The following is a 13,738-nucleotide window of genomic DNA, read 5'->3' as shown; positions in this document are numbered from 1 at the left end:
GCACAGAGGCGCACTCACCCGCAGTTCCACCCACGTGAGCCCTCTCCGTGCTCGTGTTTTTTTTTTTTGCTCATTTTTGCTTCATTGTCCTTCTGAAATTCCCTCTCGTCACTCCTCGCACGCCTCCTCTCCCCACACCCACCCACCCACCCACCCACCGACTCACACCCCACCTATCCATTCCAAGGGAAACTGTCTCTGGTGTATCCTTGAAATCAGTCTGCGCAGCGACATCCCTTCCCCTTTTCCCCTTTTTCTTGCGTCTGTGTGTGTGTGTGTGTGTGTGTGTGTGTGTGTCGGTATTGATGTCTCCGTACATAAACATCTATATATTTTTACGCACACACACACACACAGGCGTTGCATTGCAAAACCATCAGGTGGGGCGCCGCAATGGCACCTGGAACAGCCACTGCACTCATCCACAGTGGTGGAGATGAGCTGACAGAGAAGAAGAACATGTGGAAGAAGGCCGCGATGAAATATGTCCACCGCTTTTTGCCCATCTCTCGGTGGTATGGCACCTTGACGCAGAGGATTATTCTCAATGACAGCATCGCCGGCTTCATTGTGGGCGTTATGCTTGTGCCGACGTGTCTCTCATGGTCCAGTTTAGCTGGCCTGCCGCTCTCTTGCGGTCTCATTGCGGCACTTGTCGCCTCCTTTTCATACGGCACGTTTGGTCAGTGCGCGTCACTGTCCATAGGGCCGGTGGCTGAGATCACGACGCTGCTCATCTCCATCCCTTCCATCCCGGCTGACGAGCGTATGGACACATTCCAAAGTCTTGGTGTGCAGGTGGGCATATTGAGCATGGTACTGAGCTTCGTGGACTGTGGCACCGTCATTAAAACGATCTTTGCCAAGGCCGTCGGCGATGGGTACACCTGCGCTGCAGCGCTGCTGGTCATCTCTGCACAACTCAATGTGATGTTCAATGTTGTACCAGAGGGCGAAAGCCCGTGGAAATTTTTCAACACCCTCGTCGCGCTGGGGTCTCAGGGGTCTGTCAAGAGCCTCTACTGCTTCCTAATCTTTATGGTGTACTGCATGTACTTGATCCAGATCAAGAAGACCCGATTGCCCCTTTGGATCCCGCACCAGCTCATCGTCGTCGTCGTTTCCATTCTGCTGACGTGGGGCTTCCAGCTAGACGAGCGATTAAACTTGGCTATTGTGCGCGACATCCCAGGCAGCCTGAGCTGGCCGCGCTTGCCGCCGATGGACAATCTCATAGGATTGGGGCCGTACACGCTGACCATCACCGTGATTAGCTTCGTGCAGATGTACGTGGTAGCGCAGCGAGTGATGCCGGACATCGATCCTAACGCGGAGCTCTTCGCCGGAGGCATCACAAACCTCTTGGTGAACCTCATGTCTGGAATGCCCGTGTCGAACTCTTTTAGTTGCTCCTCCGTGTTAATTGAACAGAAGGCGCGTACCCCACTCACCGCCTATGCCACCGGGACTGTCGTACTCATCACAATATTGCTATTCACGAGACTTGGGGTCTTTTACTACTTACCGAAGCATGCCCTGGCTGCCATTATCGTCTCGAGTATTTGGCGCCTTGTCGATTTCTCCGGGCCTGCACAGCTGTGGCGCTACAGCCGAAAGGACGCGGGTGTGTGGGTGCTGACGTTTGTGCTGACGGTGATGGGCGGTATTACGATCGGTGTGCTGAGTGGCATCGCCTTTTCTCTCATTCTTGTCGTACTTCGCATTGCGCGGCCGCGAACGGTCAGCGTTGGATTCAACATGCAGACGTTCCGCTATGGAGACATTCGCAAGGACTCGGAGCTGCTCGTCTACCCCAACATCCTCATGTGGCGCTTCGATGCCCCTCTGTATTTTATCAATATTGGGTACTTCCAGGAGCGCCTCAAGGCCGCTCTCGCAGCGGAGGTGCGCCCCATCGACGTCGTTTTGGTGACTTGTGGAAAAGTGGTTGACATCGACGCGGCGGCGCTGGCGTCAATGTCAGCCATCCTGAGCAGCATCTCAATGTCTGACCCTGCCCGACCGCGGCGCATCATCCTGACGGACATCCACGGGCGGCTAGAGAAGGTTCTCCTCGACTCGGCGGCTCTGCCGATCTACGTACCGGAGGAGTACGACTGCATGTCGATTGATGAGATCACGGCATCGGGCAAATTTCCTGTGGTCTTCATGAAGTTAAACGAGGCCATTGCGTTTGCCCAGCGGTGCATATCGGAGCTCTACGGCAATGTCGAAACCGCCCCGTATCCCAACGTGACCTTCTTGACAGATGTTGTGATAAAGGCGGCACGGATGTCGACAGGGGTCAGCCGCATGTCGTTTCTCCTGCCGCTTTTGGAGGCAGAGAATGTTGCCCCGGTCGCGCCAGGCAGAACCGCAACCGCAAGCGCGTCTTTGAGCCCGGATGCGACGCACATTGTGGTGGCGGCGTCCAGCGAGGCACCGCCTGAGCCCAGCCCGGTGGGCAACAGCCGACCCAACACAGCGCGTGCGAAGGCTTTCGGCTCCTCAGAGCCGCTACCACACACCCACACGACTTCCGCGGCTGCGGTGAGGTCGACTCTGGACGTTGACGTCGACAACGGAGATGTACCACAGCAGCCGGACGATAACCTTGTGAGCCACCTTGCCACCCTGAAGAAGCTGTCGACGTATTCCCCTGATCGCGAGCTTGTGGGTGTACTGGGTGTCATTCGCCATGGTGAGGTCACACCGAAGCAAAAAAAGAAGCTGCTCTTCAGCGACCCGACGCTGCTGCGGCTGGCATTCAGAGGTCGTGATTTACGCCAGACGAAGCGTAGCGCTGGTGAACTGGCAGAGTTCTTCGCCGTGGTTGAGCGGCTGCTTTGGGGGTCGCCGGCCTCGAATGTGGCGGCGAGGGGGTCTACAGACACCCCGGAGACGTCGCTCGGTGGTGCTGCGGGCACCTCGACCGGCCGAGTCTCGACTTCCATGGCGGAGAGCTGGTGGCGCGTTCTCTCCATTGTCCGTAGTCGTCCTCATGGCCTCAAGATCCAGGTCAAGGCGCGCGTGATGCTAGCCTCGGGCACCGCCTCGTTCGCGATGAGCGACTGGAGCCCTCTCGCGGTCCCCGGGCACGACTGCGGCAGCGGCGTTGGGGCAGCGAGCCACTTTGCGAGCATCAACGATGTCGCGAATGACGACTTTGGCCTGCCGACGGCTGGACTGCTTGTGGTGAAGTGGGGCGGTGTGCTGACCAACTCCGGTATCTTGCGAGCGCATGTGATGGGCGAGAGGTTGTTCGCGCGGTTTTACGCAGCGGGTGACCTGCCGCTTCGTCGCCTCCTCCAGTTCACGCGTCATCCACTGGTGACCGCGTCAGACGAAAACCGTGTTGTGAACACGGCGCTTGTTGTGACCAACGCTCTCACGCAGGCCTCCGCCGTCAAAGTGTGCCGCTCTGACATTGTGCTGGATGACGCTCTTACCAAGACTCTGGGACCAGTTTCGAGGCGGCTGCTGCGGGAAGAGTACCGCTACTTCGAGACGCTGCTCCACATCAATTCTGCTGCAGCGGCACGACATTTCTTTCACATTCCAGGGTTTCGCCAGCTGCTGCGGATTCCACCACTGGATCGTCCTTTCGGCTCCGTAGGCAGCGACCACAGAGACGGTGATGACGTCGGTGAGAGGAACGCCAATGTCACGACACACGTGTTCAGTGATGCGAGTAGCAGCAACTCCGACAACGCTGACGCCTCGGGGCTAAGGGCTCGGTTTCCGTCGTCGTTTCGATATCGTAGCAAGCGGACTGACACTCACACCAAGGGCCTCAACTCCCAGCTTTACGGCGCACAGGACATTCCCTCGACGCACGGCGGCCGTGCCTTTGCCATGCCGCCACATCAGCACCGGCAGCAGCAGCCCAACACCAAAGGTCTCCAGCAGGAGGAGTTCTTTACACCATATGAGGTGCTGCAGGAGCTGGAGGAGCTCATGACTGTCTTGTCAACGCTGGAGTTTCCAGCATTTCTTGCCAAAGTGCCTCTGAGCAACCACGAGACGCTGGGGGAGTTGCAACAGCGCTACAAGGCGATGTTGAAGAATTTTACGGGTGACAAACGCGGCATTCGCAGCGGTCATCAGTGCTCCGAGTCGATGCTGGGTTCCGGTGCTTCGACAAAAGCCATGGTTGCTGGGGCGAAGAGCGGGAGGTCAGCGAATAAAGAGACGACGTCAGCAGGACGGGACGAGGACCTTGGGCAGCAGATACTTTTGGAGGCCATGGAGGAGACGGGTGGCTCGTCCGACGAGGACGGGATCGATGTACAGCTGGTGGAGGATACTGAGGATGGTCCCGGCTCGTCCCCACACCGAGACCCCTCGGGGGAAAGTGGGGCGTGGAGAAAGGTGAGGCCGTCGGCTCTCACGATGCTCGCTGCGAACCGCGGAGGTGCAGATGAATCCACGCATGGCCGCGGCGGCCACAGCCTCTCCTCTCCACCGGAGCCGCAGAGAGGTGCGGGCAACAACAGCCACGCCCCCCAGACGCTGCCGGATCTGTCCCATCGAACGTTTGGCCCCCACTCCACTTCTAGGCAAGTCCACGGTGGCGGGAGTAAAGTCGGCGGTCTCCCAGACGCCGCACCGCTATTCGACGTAAGCGACGTCTCGAAGCTGCGAGACTACGGATCTTACGATGTAGCGTACAATCTCCCTCTCGTCTTGCAATTGCACGATTCGGTACAGGAGCCAGCAGCGGTGCACCAGTTGCGCCGCTTCGCCCGTGCCCTCCAGCGCTTCTCGGACATCACCGAGTCCATGTCTCGGGTCGGTGAGAACGTATTGGAAGGGGTGAACAGTAGTAAGCGCTTTATCATCGGCTCGCTGGTCAGTGATAAGCTGCTGCGGCGTCTGCACACAGACTTTCAGGAATTGGCCGTTGCGGATGAGGAGCGCGGCGTGCACGAACTGCTGCTCAAGGCGCAGGCACAGTACATGATGGAGAAGGGTGGCGTCGAGCATGACGTTCGTCACATCATTGGCCTATTCTCGCGCTTGAGTTGCTGGCCAAAAAAGACGGGGACGAGGGCAGACGACTATGGCGATTCTACGTGGAGAAGGAACGAGTGGACGCGAGAAACACCGCAGGAGCGTGACTTTCGGCTTCGCGTTCCCTTTATCTCTCTGCCTAAGCAGAAGGCGGCCGTGCAGGCAGCGGCAGACGATTTTGCAGGGTGCACACGTTTGTATTTTACTACCTACCTCCATGTCGAGGGTGTGCTGCAGTGCCTCTTCGAGAGTGTCGCCGTCGACGGCTTCAGCCGACCCGGGAAGGAGGAGATGGAGGCGACCAATCGACTTTACATGCGTCACCTCATATTTAAGATTTTCCGTCGCCGCAACGTGAGCTACACGGACGCGGAGGTAGCGGCGGCTATGCGTCGGTTGCACTTGCTCTTCCGCTCAGATGTGGACTACGAGGAGCAACAGCGGGAGCTGCGCAGCGGCCTCGCCGCCATTTATCATGCGATGTACTATGTGTCTATGGAGGTTTACCTCTCTCTTGGCGACACCGATGGAGTGCAGAGAAACGCAAAGGAGGAGCTCCCGCTTTTTCGCCTAAGCGGCACAGATGGCAGCGATCGACCAAGTGCAACTGGCACCGCGACCGGCAGCGAGGGCGGTGATCATGAGGAAGAGATCATGGAGTCGATGGAAGCGACTGGTGCGCCGGCGGTGCCGGTTGGCGGCGCGGGTGCAGCTGCGGGATTCTTTACTAGCCCCTCTCGGCCTCCCATCGCGCCAAGAACTGCCCCCAGACACGCCAGCGACGAGCCGGCGTGGAACTCGACCGCCATGAAGGGCAAAGGCGCAGCTGCGATTGCCCCGCCAGATGGTGCGAGCTCCGCCGATGCTTTTGCAGGTTTCGCGTGCAACTCCTTGCACCAACCGCGTGATGTCTCATTGGCAAGCTATCGGGATTCAACAGAGGCGTCCGCTGGGGTGGAGAGTGGAGTGATGACCACCTTGGCATCGCCGCTCTCGTCTCTAAGCGCGGGTGTGCAACTGGCAGTCGGCAGCCATGCTGAGCGGCAATCGCATGACGGCGAGCTGGTGACCTGCATGTCTAGACACGGCACCAAGATGCCGTCGCTTGCCTTTTCGCCCGCACGACAGCGTGAGCCGAAGACGCCATCTCGATCCACAGCGGCGGTGCCGACAAACACTAAAAACCAAGCCAAGGAAGCAACAGTCCTGATGACGCCGGCGGCTGGACGTCGGACAACGATGGTACAGGAAATGAAGCATCACGTGTCAAACGTGACACCGATGCGGCGTATTCACGAGGGGCTGAGCCTGAACGATTTTGTCCGGCTCATGGAGGAGGTGGAGAGCGCCGTGCGTTCACAGACCGAGATGTCTGCATCGGTTCATTAGGCGATGGACACCACGCGTCATGTGAAAGGGGGGGGATCGGGTGGGGCGATTTTTTTTTTTGGTTTTCGTCCTTCCTTTTGGCGGTTCGACGTTTCGTAAAAACGAAAAGACTGACAGAACGCAAAAAAGAAAGACAGTCCAGTAATGGGAATATCTCGTTTGTCTTTCAGCGTTCAAGCCTCGTGATGTGACACATATTTGTTATATATGTATTTGTATGTATTAGCGTTTTTTTTTTTGCAGTGGTTCTGGTTTTCTTTTCGATTGATTCTTTATTTTATTTTATTTTTCGATATTTGAGCTGTGCTTGACGTTCTATGTAACGGACATCGCCAGCTTCTCTGCCCTTATTTGTATGGGCACGTGCGTGCACCGGAGCGGGTGGTCGTCGCCTCAGCAGGGGTGATTCACGTTCTGTTAGACACATGCGTTTTGGCAACCCCCTCCAACCTGAGGAGAGTGGTGGTGGTGGTGTTGGTTGGGGACACAGTGGACGAGGTTCATCTACCGTAAGAATACAGTACATTGAAGATCCATCATCATCGCCCCACCTCCCTCATTTTTATTTTTATTTTCACTCTGGTTTGCTGCTAGACTCATGGGACTTTCATAGGCCGAGTCGATTCGGTGCGCAGAGGCGAGCACACTAGCCGCAACTGTATTCGCCCGATGTTGCGTCCACTTTTCTTGCGGTGTTTTGTGAGTTTTTTTTTGCGGGGGGGGGGGAGATGTGTGGGTGGTGGAGGCACCAGCTAGACAGAAGATGTGAGCACCGCATCCCTCTTCGTGAGTGTATCCTCTTGCACTTCCCCCCTCCAAAAAAAAAAACACTGCTCATATTGTAGCAGTTGATCTTTGCTAGTTGAGGAACTCTCGACGCGTGTGCTGTGCAAATACTTCTTTTTTTGGAGGGAGGGGAGATGTGTGGGGGGAGGCTATTTGTCGCGTCGCCTCCGCGTATGGGCAACGCAGTTCCACACAGGCGGAAGGGAACGTCATGTGGACCTGGTGACAGCTTTCACTTTTTCTCTGCCCCATGCCCTCACTCAGACACGAAGAGCTGTGATTATTCTGTGCGGTTGCACACATTCGTCCAAGGAATCCTTCGCTTTTCGGGACACTGACATCCTGGTCAGCAGGCATGCCGGGGTGATGGGGGGGGACTCGGGAGAGGCTGGCATGTCTGCTGACAAGAACTCACTTCGACGCCCTTTTGGGATTCGCATGCCGTCAAGTCACACCGACAAGTCCACCTTTGCCGAGGCATCGACAGAGGTGGAGGGCGCAGGCAGCGGGAACTCCTACTCCCCATGCAGAAACGTTGTGTCGCGACAGGGCCCCCGCATCCAAGCATGCGAGCCCTGCGCTCACACGCACACTGCTAGCCACAAGTGTTAGATTTTGTCCCGCGCAGAAGGCATTGCCTCCAAAGGAGAGGGTCAGACGGGAGAACTCACGATAGAGACACGGCCGGGGGGCGAACGAAAAATAGATTCCCGTAAAAACAACCCGAAAAGGAGTTCACGTGTGCGAGGCTTGCATGCCGCACCACCCACACACTCGTCCGGAGCAGGTGGACGGAGTACGAGTACCGGCAACGGCACGAGGGTGTGTCCTGAGTTACACCTATTGGCTATATTCCTCGACTCCAGCGTGTGTGTGTCGGTGGGTGGTGGTCTAGGATTGACTTTTCTGTGTAATCCAAGTTCGTATCTCTATCTTTCTGTCTCTCTCCCTTTCGCTCTCGCCTGACTGCTTTCTTTCTCCCCCCTCCCCTCCCCTCCCCGATTCTCCCCCTTCGCTTGCGCTTTGGTGTTTACAAAACAACAGAATAATAGTGGAAAACAAAAAGAAGGCACATTAAGTCTACAGCCTCGTGCCATTGCTTGTGTCTTAACACCGGAGGAGTTTTCCCCCTCTCCCCCTCTCGCCCCTCGCCCCCTTTTTTTTCTCCACTCCGTCTGACGCATTGGATGTTCCAGATTCGCATGGCTCTCTTCTTTACCCTTCGCTTTCGCCCCCCTTGCTCTCTAGCGCTCTGCTATCGTTGCTTGTATTGTAGCTCAGCTCTCCTGGAATTTCGCTCTCCGCTGTCGCCGCCCAAGCCAAAGACAGGATCTCCTTCCCTCCCCCGAATGACAAACAAGAATACACACACACACACACACACACACGCTCTTACTGGGGAGAGGAGAAATTCAATAAGGATAGAAGTCACCCCGAGTAGAAGAACAGCTTTTTTTGTTTTGCACACAAGATCACACGCGTCCGCGTTTCCCCAATAAGAGACCCCTCCTCTCTTTTTTTTTGATCAATCTCTTACTTTAGTTGCATGACTTTTTTTTGTTTTGTTTTTATTTCGATGTGATTGGCGCTCCGTGTGTTTGTGTTTGCCCCTCCCCCCCTTTTTGTCTCTCTTTTTTTTTGTTCACGGCATCAGCCCATTCTCGTTCTCGGTCGTCGTCGTCGTCGTCGTGTTTTCCCCCTCCTCGTGAATATATGTACGCACATTTGTGTTTTTGTGTGTGCACTCTACACACATCACTTTGTGCTCTCTCCCCTCTTCTTTTTTTGTTCTCTCTGCGCCACTGCTCTCGCCTTATTTTTCGCCGTTTGATTTGCGGCCCCTCTCCCTTCTTGTTTTCTCTAGGCGCGGCCCCCCTCCCCCCTCTCTCTCCGTGTGTGTGTGTGTGTGTGCGCGCTTTGGCTAGACGTGGTTGTGCGGTGCTGTTTTTGGCGTGAATGTCACTTCACCCGTTTGAGATGTTCTTCAGCTACTTCCGCCGCCGTAGCCACACTGCGCACAGCGCACTAGCGTCGACCGCTAGTCACACAAACGGAGAGAACAGCCCTGATGCCATAACATCGGCCCCAAGCGGGGTGCAAGCCGGCAACGCAGGTCCGACAGGGTCTGCCTCCGGTGCGGCGACGGCCGCGATTGCCTTGCCACACTCAAATGACAGCACTCCATCGCTCGTCGCTCAGAGCGGCGATCGTCGCGCCTTCGAAGGCGAGGAGCGCCTCTTTGAGCACCCGCATGTACCACGGCAGTACCCTCTGGACCCAGAGAAGGATGCTGAGGTGCTCGTTCTACTGGCGCAGCAGTACTCCATCACCTCTGTTGTCATCACTCACTACCGTGTCAAAGAGAACTACGTGGAGTACGTGATTGAATGTGTGCGCGGCCACGACGCTTGGCGCGTCTATCGGCGTTATCAACAGTTTAAGGCGCTTGATCACGATCTTAAACAAGTTTGCAGCAGCCGGCACGGGTCAAACCATGGGGCCTATGGTGTTGTGCCTGTTCTGCCTGGCAGTCACTGGATGGATGTGACGAATCAGAGCCCGGAACTGGTAGAGCAGCGACGCCGCTACTTGGAGATCTATCTACAGCAGCTTCTCGTGCCAAATAATCTCTTCTACGTGGCCCGCACCCAACTCTACGATTTTCTCCACGAGGGTGAGGTGCCCACGCACGTGAAGCACACAGGGATACAGCCACTACTGGGCCTGATTAGCACTCGCACAGATTTTGTGGCCGACGAGGATGGCGACGACGAGGGGATCCGTCGCGAGCAAGAGAGGTTGCAGTCTCGTCAACGGCAGCAGCCTCTCACTGCTATGGAAGAGCCAACTGTCGCTGTAGCAGGAACCGAGACGGCTTTGACACTTTCTTCATCCTCTTCGAACGACACTTGTCCTTCTGTCCCAGTTCACCGTGCGAATAGCGCCGCCACCTCCATGGGCGCAGCTTTTCCTGGGGTTTCCGGCGACGGAAAAGCGGAGGTCAGAGTTCCGGAGGCCACAGCCACCACAGCCACAAAAACGTCGTCTATGCCTGGTGGGGCGGCGACTGACACCCCAAATGGGTTGGCCTCGTACTCTCGGACAGCCCATGCAGAGCCCGGGGACGAGGTTAACAAGGACGGGGAGGCGAGCCAAGGGAGGGGACCATCAAGCTACGCTACCGACACGGACCGGGCGAAGCTGACTAAGAAAGACGCCCACCGCATTGGGAGTAGGGCCGCCCACACAGCGGTTGAGTCCATGCAGACATCCTTCTCAGATGAGCGGCTTCCACCGGCCTCCGCGAATTGCGCACAGTGCAACGCCGAGTTCTCCTCTTTCTTGTACCCACACCGCTGCTTTTTCTGCAGGGTTCAGTTTTGTTCTGCTTGCCTTCAACATTTGTCCATGTTGGGGAGTGCGGCGGCGGCCGGCAGCAGCATCGCCTCGCTGCGTAGCCCATCAATAGTGAAAGCAGCGTCGTCTGCAAACGAGAAGGCTGGTGGGCGCACTGTCCCTGCCTGCCGTCAGTGTGCCGAGAACTACAGTCGACGTCTCGACCGTTGTGGCACAGCGCCTGGTAGCGGGACCTACAGGGGCATGCAGTCGACCCTGAGCACGCCGACGCCGCCAGGGCAGCCGGTGCCTGGGGAGAGTCCTTTGCAGCCCTCCTCTCACGTTGCGGCTTTGCCGTCCGCCATGAGTCTCCGCAGCTGCGTGGGAGAGGAGGGCGGCTCAGTAATGCTTCAGCGGGGTGTAACCAACTCTGCTGTGTCTGTCTCGCACCCGCCTTACAGGCTGCCGAGGGGCGCCCTGTCCTCTGTCGATTTCGATGATTTTCAACTGCTCACCGTCATTGGACGTGGCACCTTCGGCATGGTGCTCAAGGTGAAAATGCGCACCACGCAAACGGTGTACGCGATGAAGATCATGAACAAGGCGACCGTGTACCGGCGGTGCATGACATCCTACATGAAGGAGGAGAAGACCATATTAACAAGCATACGCCCTCATCCGTACATTGTGCGGTGCCACTACGCCTTCCAGACCGAGTACTACCTCGTGCTCGTCATCGACTACTTACCTGGTGGGGAGCTGTACGACTACATCTACCCCAAATTGCGACTCTCGCCCGAGGCGGCGTGCATCTATGCCGCAGAGCTCGTCTTGGCACTCGAGTGTCTGCACAGCCAGGATGTGGTGCACCGCGACTTGAAGCCGGAGAACGTTGTGCTGACCGTAGATGGTCACATTTGCTTGACCGATTTCGGCCTTGCCCGCCGATCATTCTCACGCAGCCGCCGGCGTAGCTTCGTCGGCAGCCCCGAGTACGTGGCGCCCGAGATCATCCAAGGTCAGGTGCAGACGGCCGCAGTTGATTGGTGGAGCTTTGGTGTGATGCTGTACGAGATGCTGTCTGGCAGGACTCCGTTCTACGCGCGCAACAACAATACTGTGTACGACAATGTTCTCCACAAGGAGCTGGAGCTGCCCGTGCTGGCCGCTGATGACGGCACAGGCGCTGTCAATGGGGTGTCCACGTTCAGAGGGTTTTCCCTGGAGGCGGCGTCGCTGTTGACAGGCCTGCTTACTCGTGATCCATCGAAGCGACTGCAGGACGCAAATGCGATCAAGCGGCATCCCTTTTTCTGCGGTGTCGATTGGGAGGACTTGCGGCACCGTCGCGTGCCTGCTCCCTGCATTCCAGGCGACATGCGGGACAATGACGTGCGGCACTTCAAGCGCGATTTTGTCTCGGAGTGGGCCTCGGTGCCACCGCTCACCAACATGACGCGTGCCTCCATTGAGGCACTTGTCAAGTGTTTTGACAACTTTCCAGTAACCCGCAGCGCCGCGTATTCTGGGTTAGCACTACACGATAGCGCCTGTACCGTATCGGCCCGCCCCGCCTCCCATTCCCCGTCGCTCCCTCCTCACTCGCCGGGGTCCCGTCTCGAGGACACGCGCGCCTCGTCGACCTCGCTGATGCTTCCGCCCTCTGTGTTCAACTTTGCCACTCAGACGCCGCGTGAGCCAGTGCGCTTTTTTCATTCCATGGATACGGCACAGAGATTCTTCCACGGCACATGGCGTGTGGTCTCCATCGAGGCGCAAGCTCTGGATGACGGCCGGGTCATCTTCCCGTGGGGCGGTGACGTTTTGGGGCTTCTGATGTACAGCACCGACGGTCGCTTCAGTCTTCAGCTGACGTCGAGCACCCGGCGTCCCATGGGGCCTGTGCAGCGTGTGACGCAGCTGTCCAAGGAGGATTTGTGCGACACCTACTGCTCCTACGTGGCCAGTTTTGGCCGCTTTCAACTCTTTCCATCCTCAATGGACGACGGGTGTGGCGTCGTGCGTCACTTTGCGGAGGGCAACCTGTGCCCGAACCTGGCGCTCACCAATACGGTTTTCCAGTACCGCATGCATGCAGAGCCGCTGTGCCCATCGGCCGCTAAGGAAGGGCCCGGGGGCGAGGGCAACACCAAGCTCACTGGTGCCGCGAAGCCGGCAACTCGAATCCTGAACACAGAACATGCGCAAGACACCAGCGCCATCGCTAGCCACGGGCGTATCAGGAAGAGCGGCTCGAGCGGCGGTGCAGAGGACGGGCGGTGCGCGGAGGAGAGCAACAGTGACAAGTCTGTCGGTTTTGGAGACGCCATCCAGCAACCTGAGAAAGACGCTGCGAGTGCGACATCGGCGGCGCTGGAGCGCCGCATCATGCTCCATCTCTCGACCCGCCCACAGCGCGCACTGGAGCAGGACTTCCTCGCCTTCACCTCACTCGTCTTCGAGAAGGTGGTTTAGATGTCTGTTTCTTTTTTTTTCGTTGTTGCATCCATGGGTCGCATCGATTTATCTTTGACCAGTGTCTCTCACCCATGCACTCGGCACGTCATCTCCCCCTCACCCGCCCCCCCCTCCTCTTTCTCTCTGGCTGTGACTGTTTTGGTGCTTCCTTCGCATCTCTCGTGTTTCCATTTCCATGCTCCTCAGGTCGGATCAATGCTTCAACCCCATTTTTCACTATGTTCGTCTTGCTAGGGTTTGTCCCCCCCCCCCCTTTCCCTTTCCCTCTTCTCCCCTCCCACTTTGTGCTCAGGTGTCGTTGGCATGACTGTGTCATCGTACGCCCCCCCTCTCATTTGTTTCTCGGATTGGCTGCTTGTCTAAGGGTAGATTCTCATGTGTCTTTCATCCGTCGCTACAATTTCGAGTCGTGGATTGCGGCACGGTTTGTACGCGGTGATAGCGCGCGCGGGCACACATACGCACACAAACAACGAAGCGGAGCGGCCGCAGTCCCGCTCTTATTCTTCGCAATATTTTGCTGCATTCTTCCCTCGTTGGCAGACGCACTCCACTCCTCCTGCCTTTTAGGGGATGGTGATTGCGCTCATCGGAACGCACGCTGCTTGTTCTCTCTCTCGGTTTCGAGGGGATGACGCATGAGCCACCTCCCCTCCTCCTTTGCCTCTGCTGTCTTAATTACACCGAGCTGGATGCGTCATGCAGCTCTCGACTAAGCTGATAACATCGTATATGC

At 57.2% G+C, this 13,738-nt stretch overlaps 2 protein-coding genes across 2 annotated transcripts; both read left to right on the top strand.

Annotated features, from left to right (window-relative positions):
• Positions 1-393: 393 nt before the first annotated feature.
• JKF63_03592 (uncharacterized protein) lies at positions 394-6,402 on the top strand (the record flags this gene model as incomplete). Its single annotated transcript, XM_067899593.1, has 1 exon — positions 394-6,402. The coding sequence occupies one exon, from the start codon at positions 394-396 to the stop codon at positions 6,400-6,402; it is 6,009 nt and encodes a 2,002-aa protein (XP_067755832.1).
• A 2,742-nt stretch (positions 6,403-9,144) lies between these two features.
• Positions 9,145-12,999, top strand: JKF63_03591 (uncharacterized protein; the record flags this gene model as incomplete). Its single annotated transcript, XM_067899592.1, has 1 exon — positions 9,145-12,999. One exon carries the CDS (start codon positions 9,145-9,147, stop codon positions 12,997-12,999), a length of 3,855 nt encoding a protein of 1,284 aa, XP_067755831.1.
• Positions 13,000-13,738: the final 739 nt, after the last annotated feature.

The sequence above is a fragment of the Porcisia hertigi genome, chromosome 28, assembly GCF_017918235.1.
Source record: "Porcisia hertigi strain C119 chromosome 28, whole genome shotgun sequence".
NCBI classification, from domain to species: Eukaryota; Euglenozoa; class Kinetoplastea; order Trypanosomatida; family Trypanosomatidae; genus Porcisia; species Porcisia hertigi.
The sequence above is the reverse complement of the archived record's forward strand: the minus strand, read 5'-3'. Positions and strand labels throughout refer to the sequence as shown.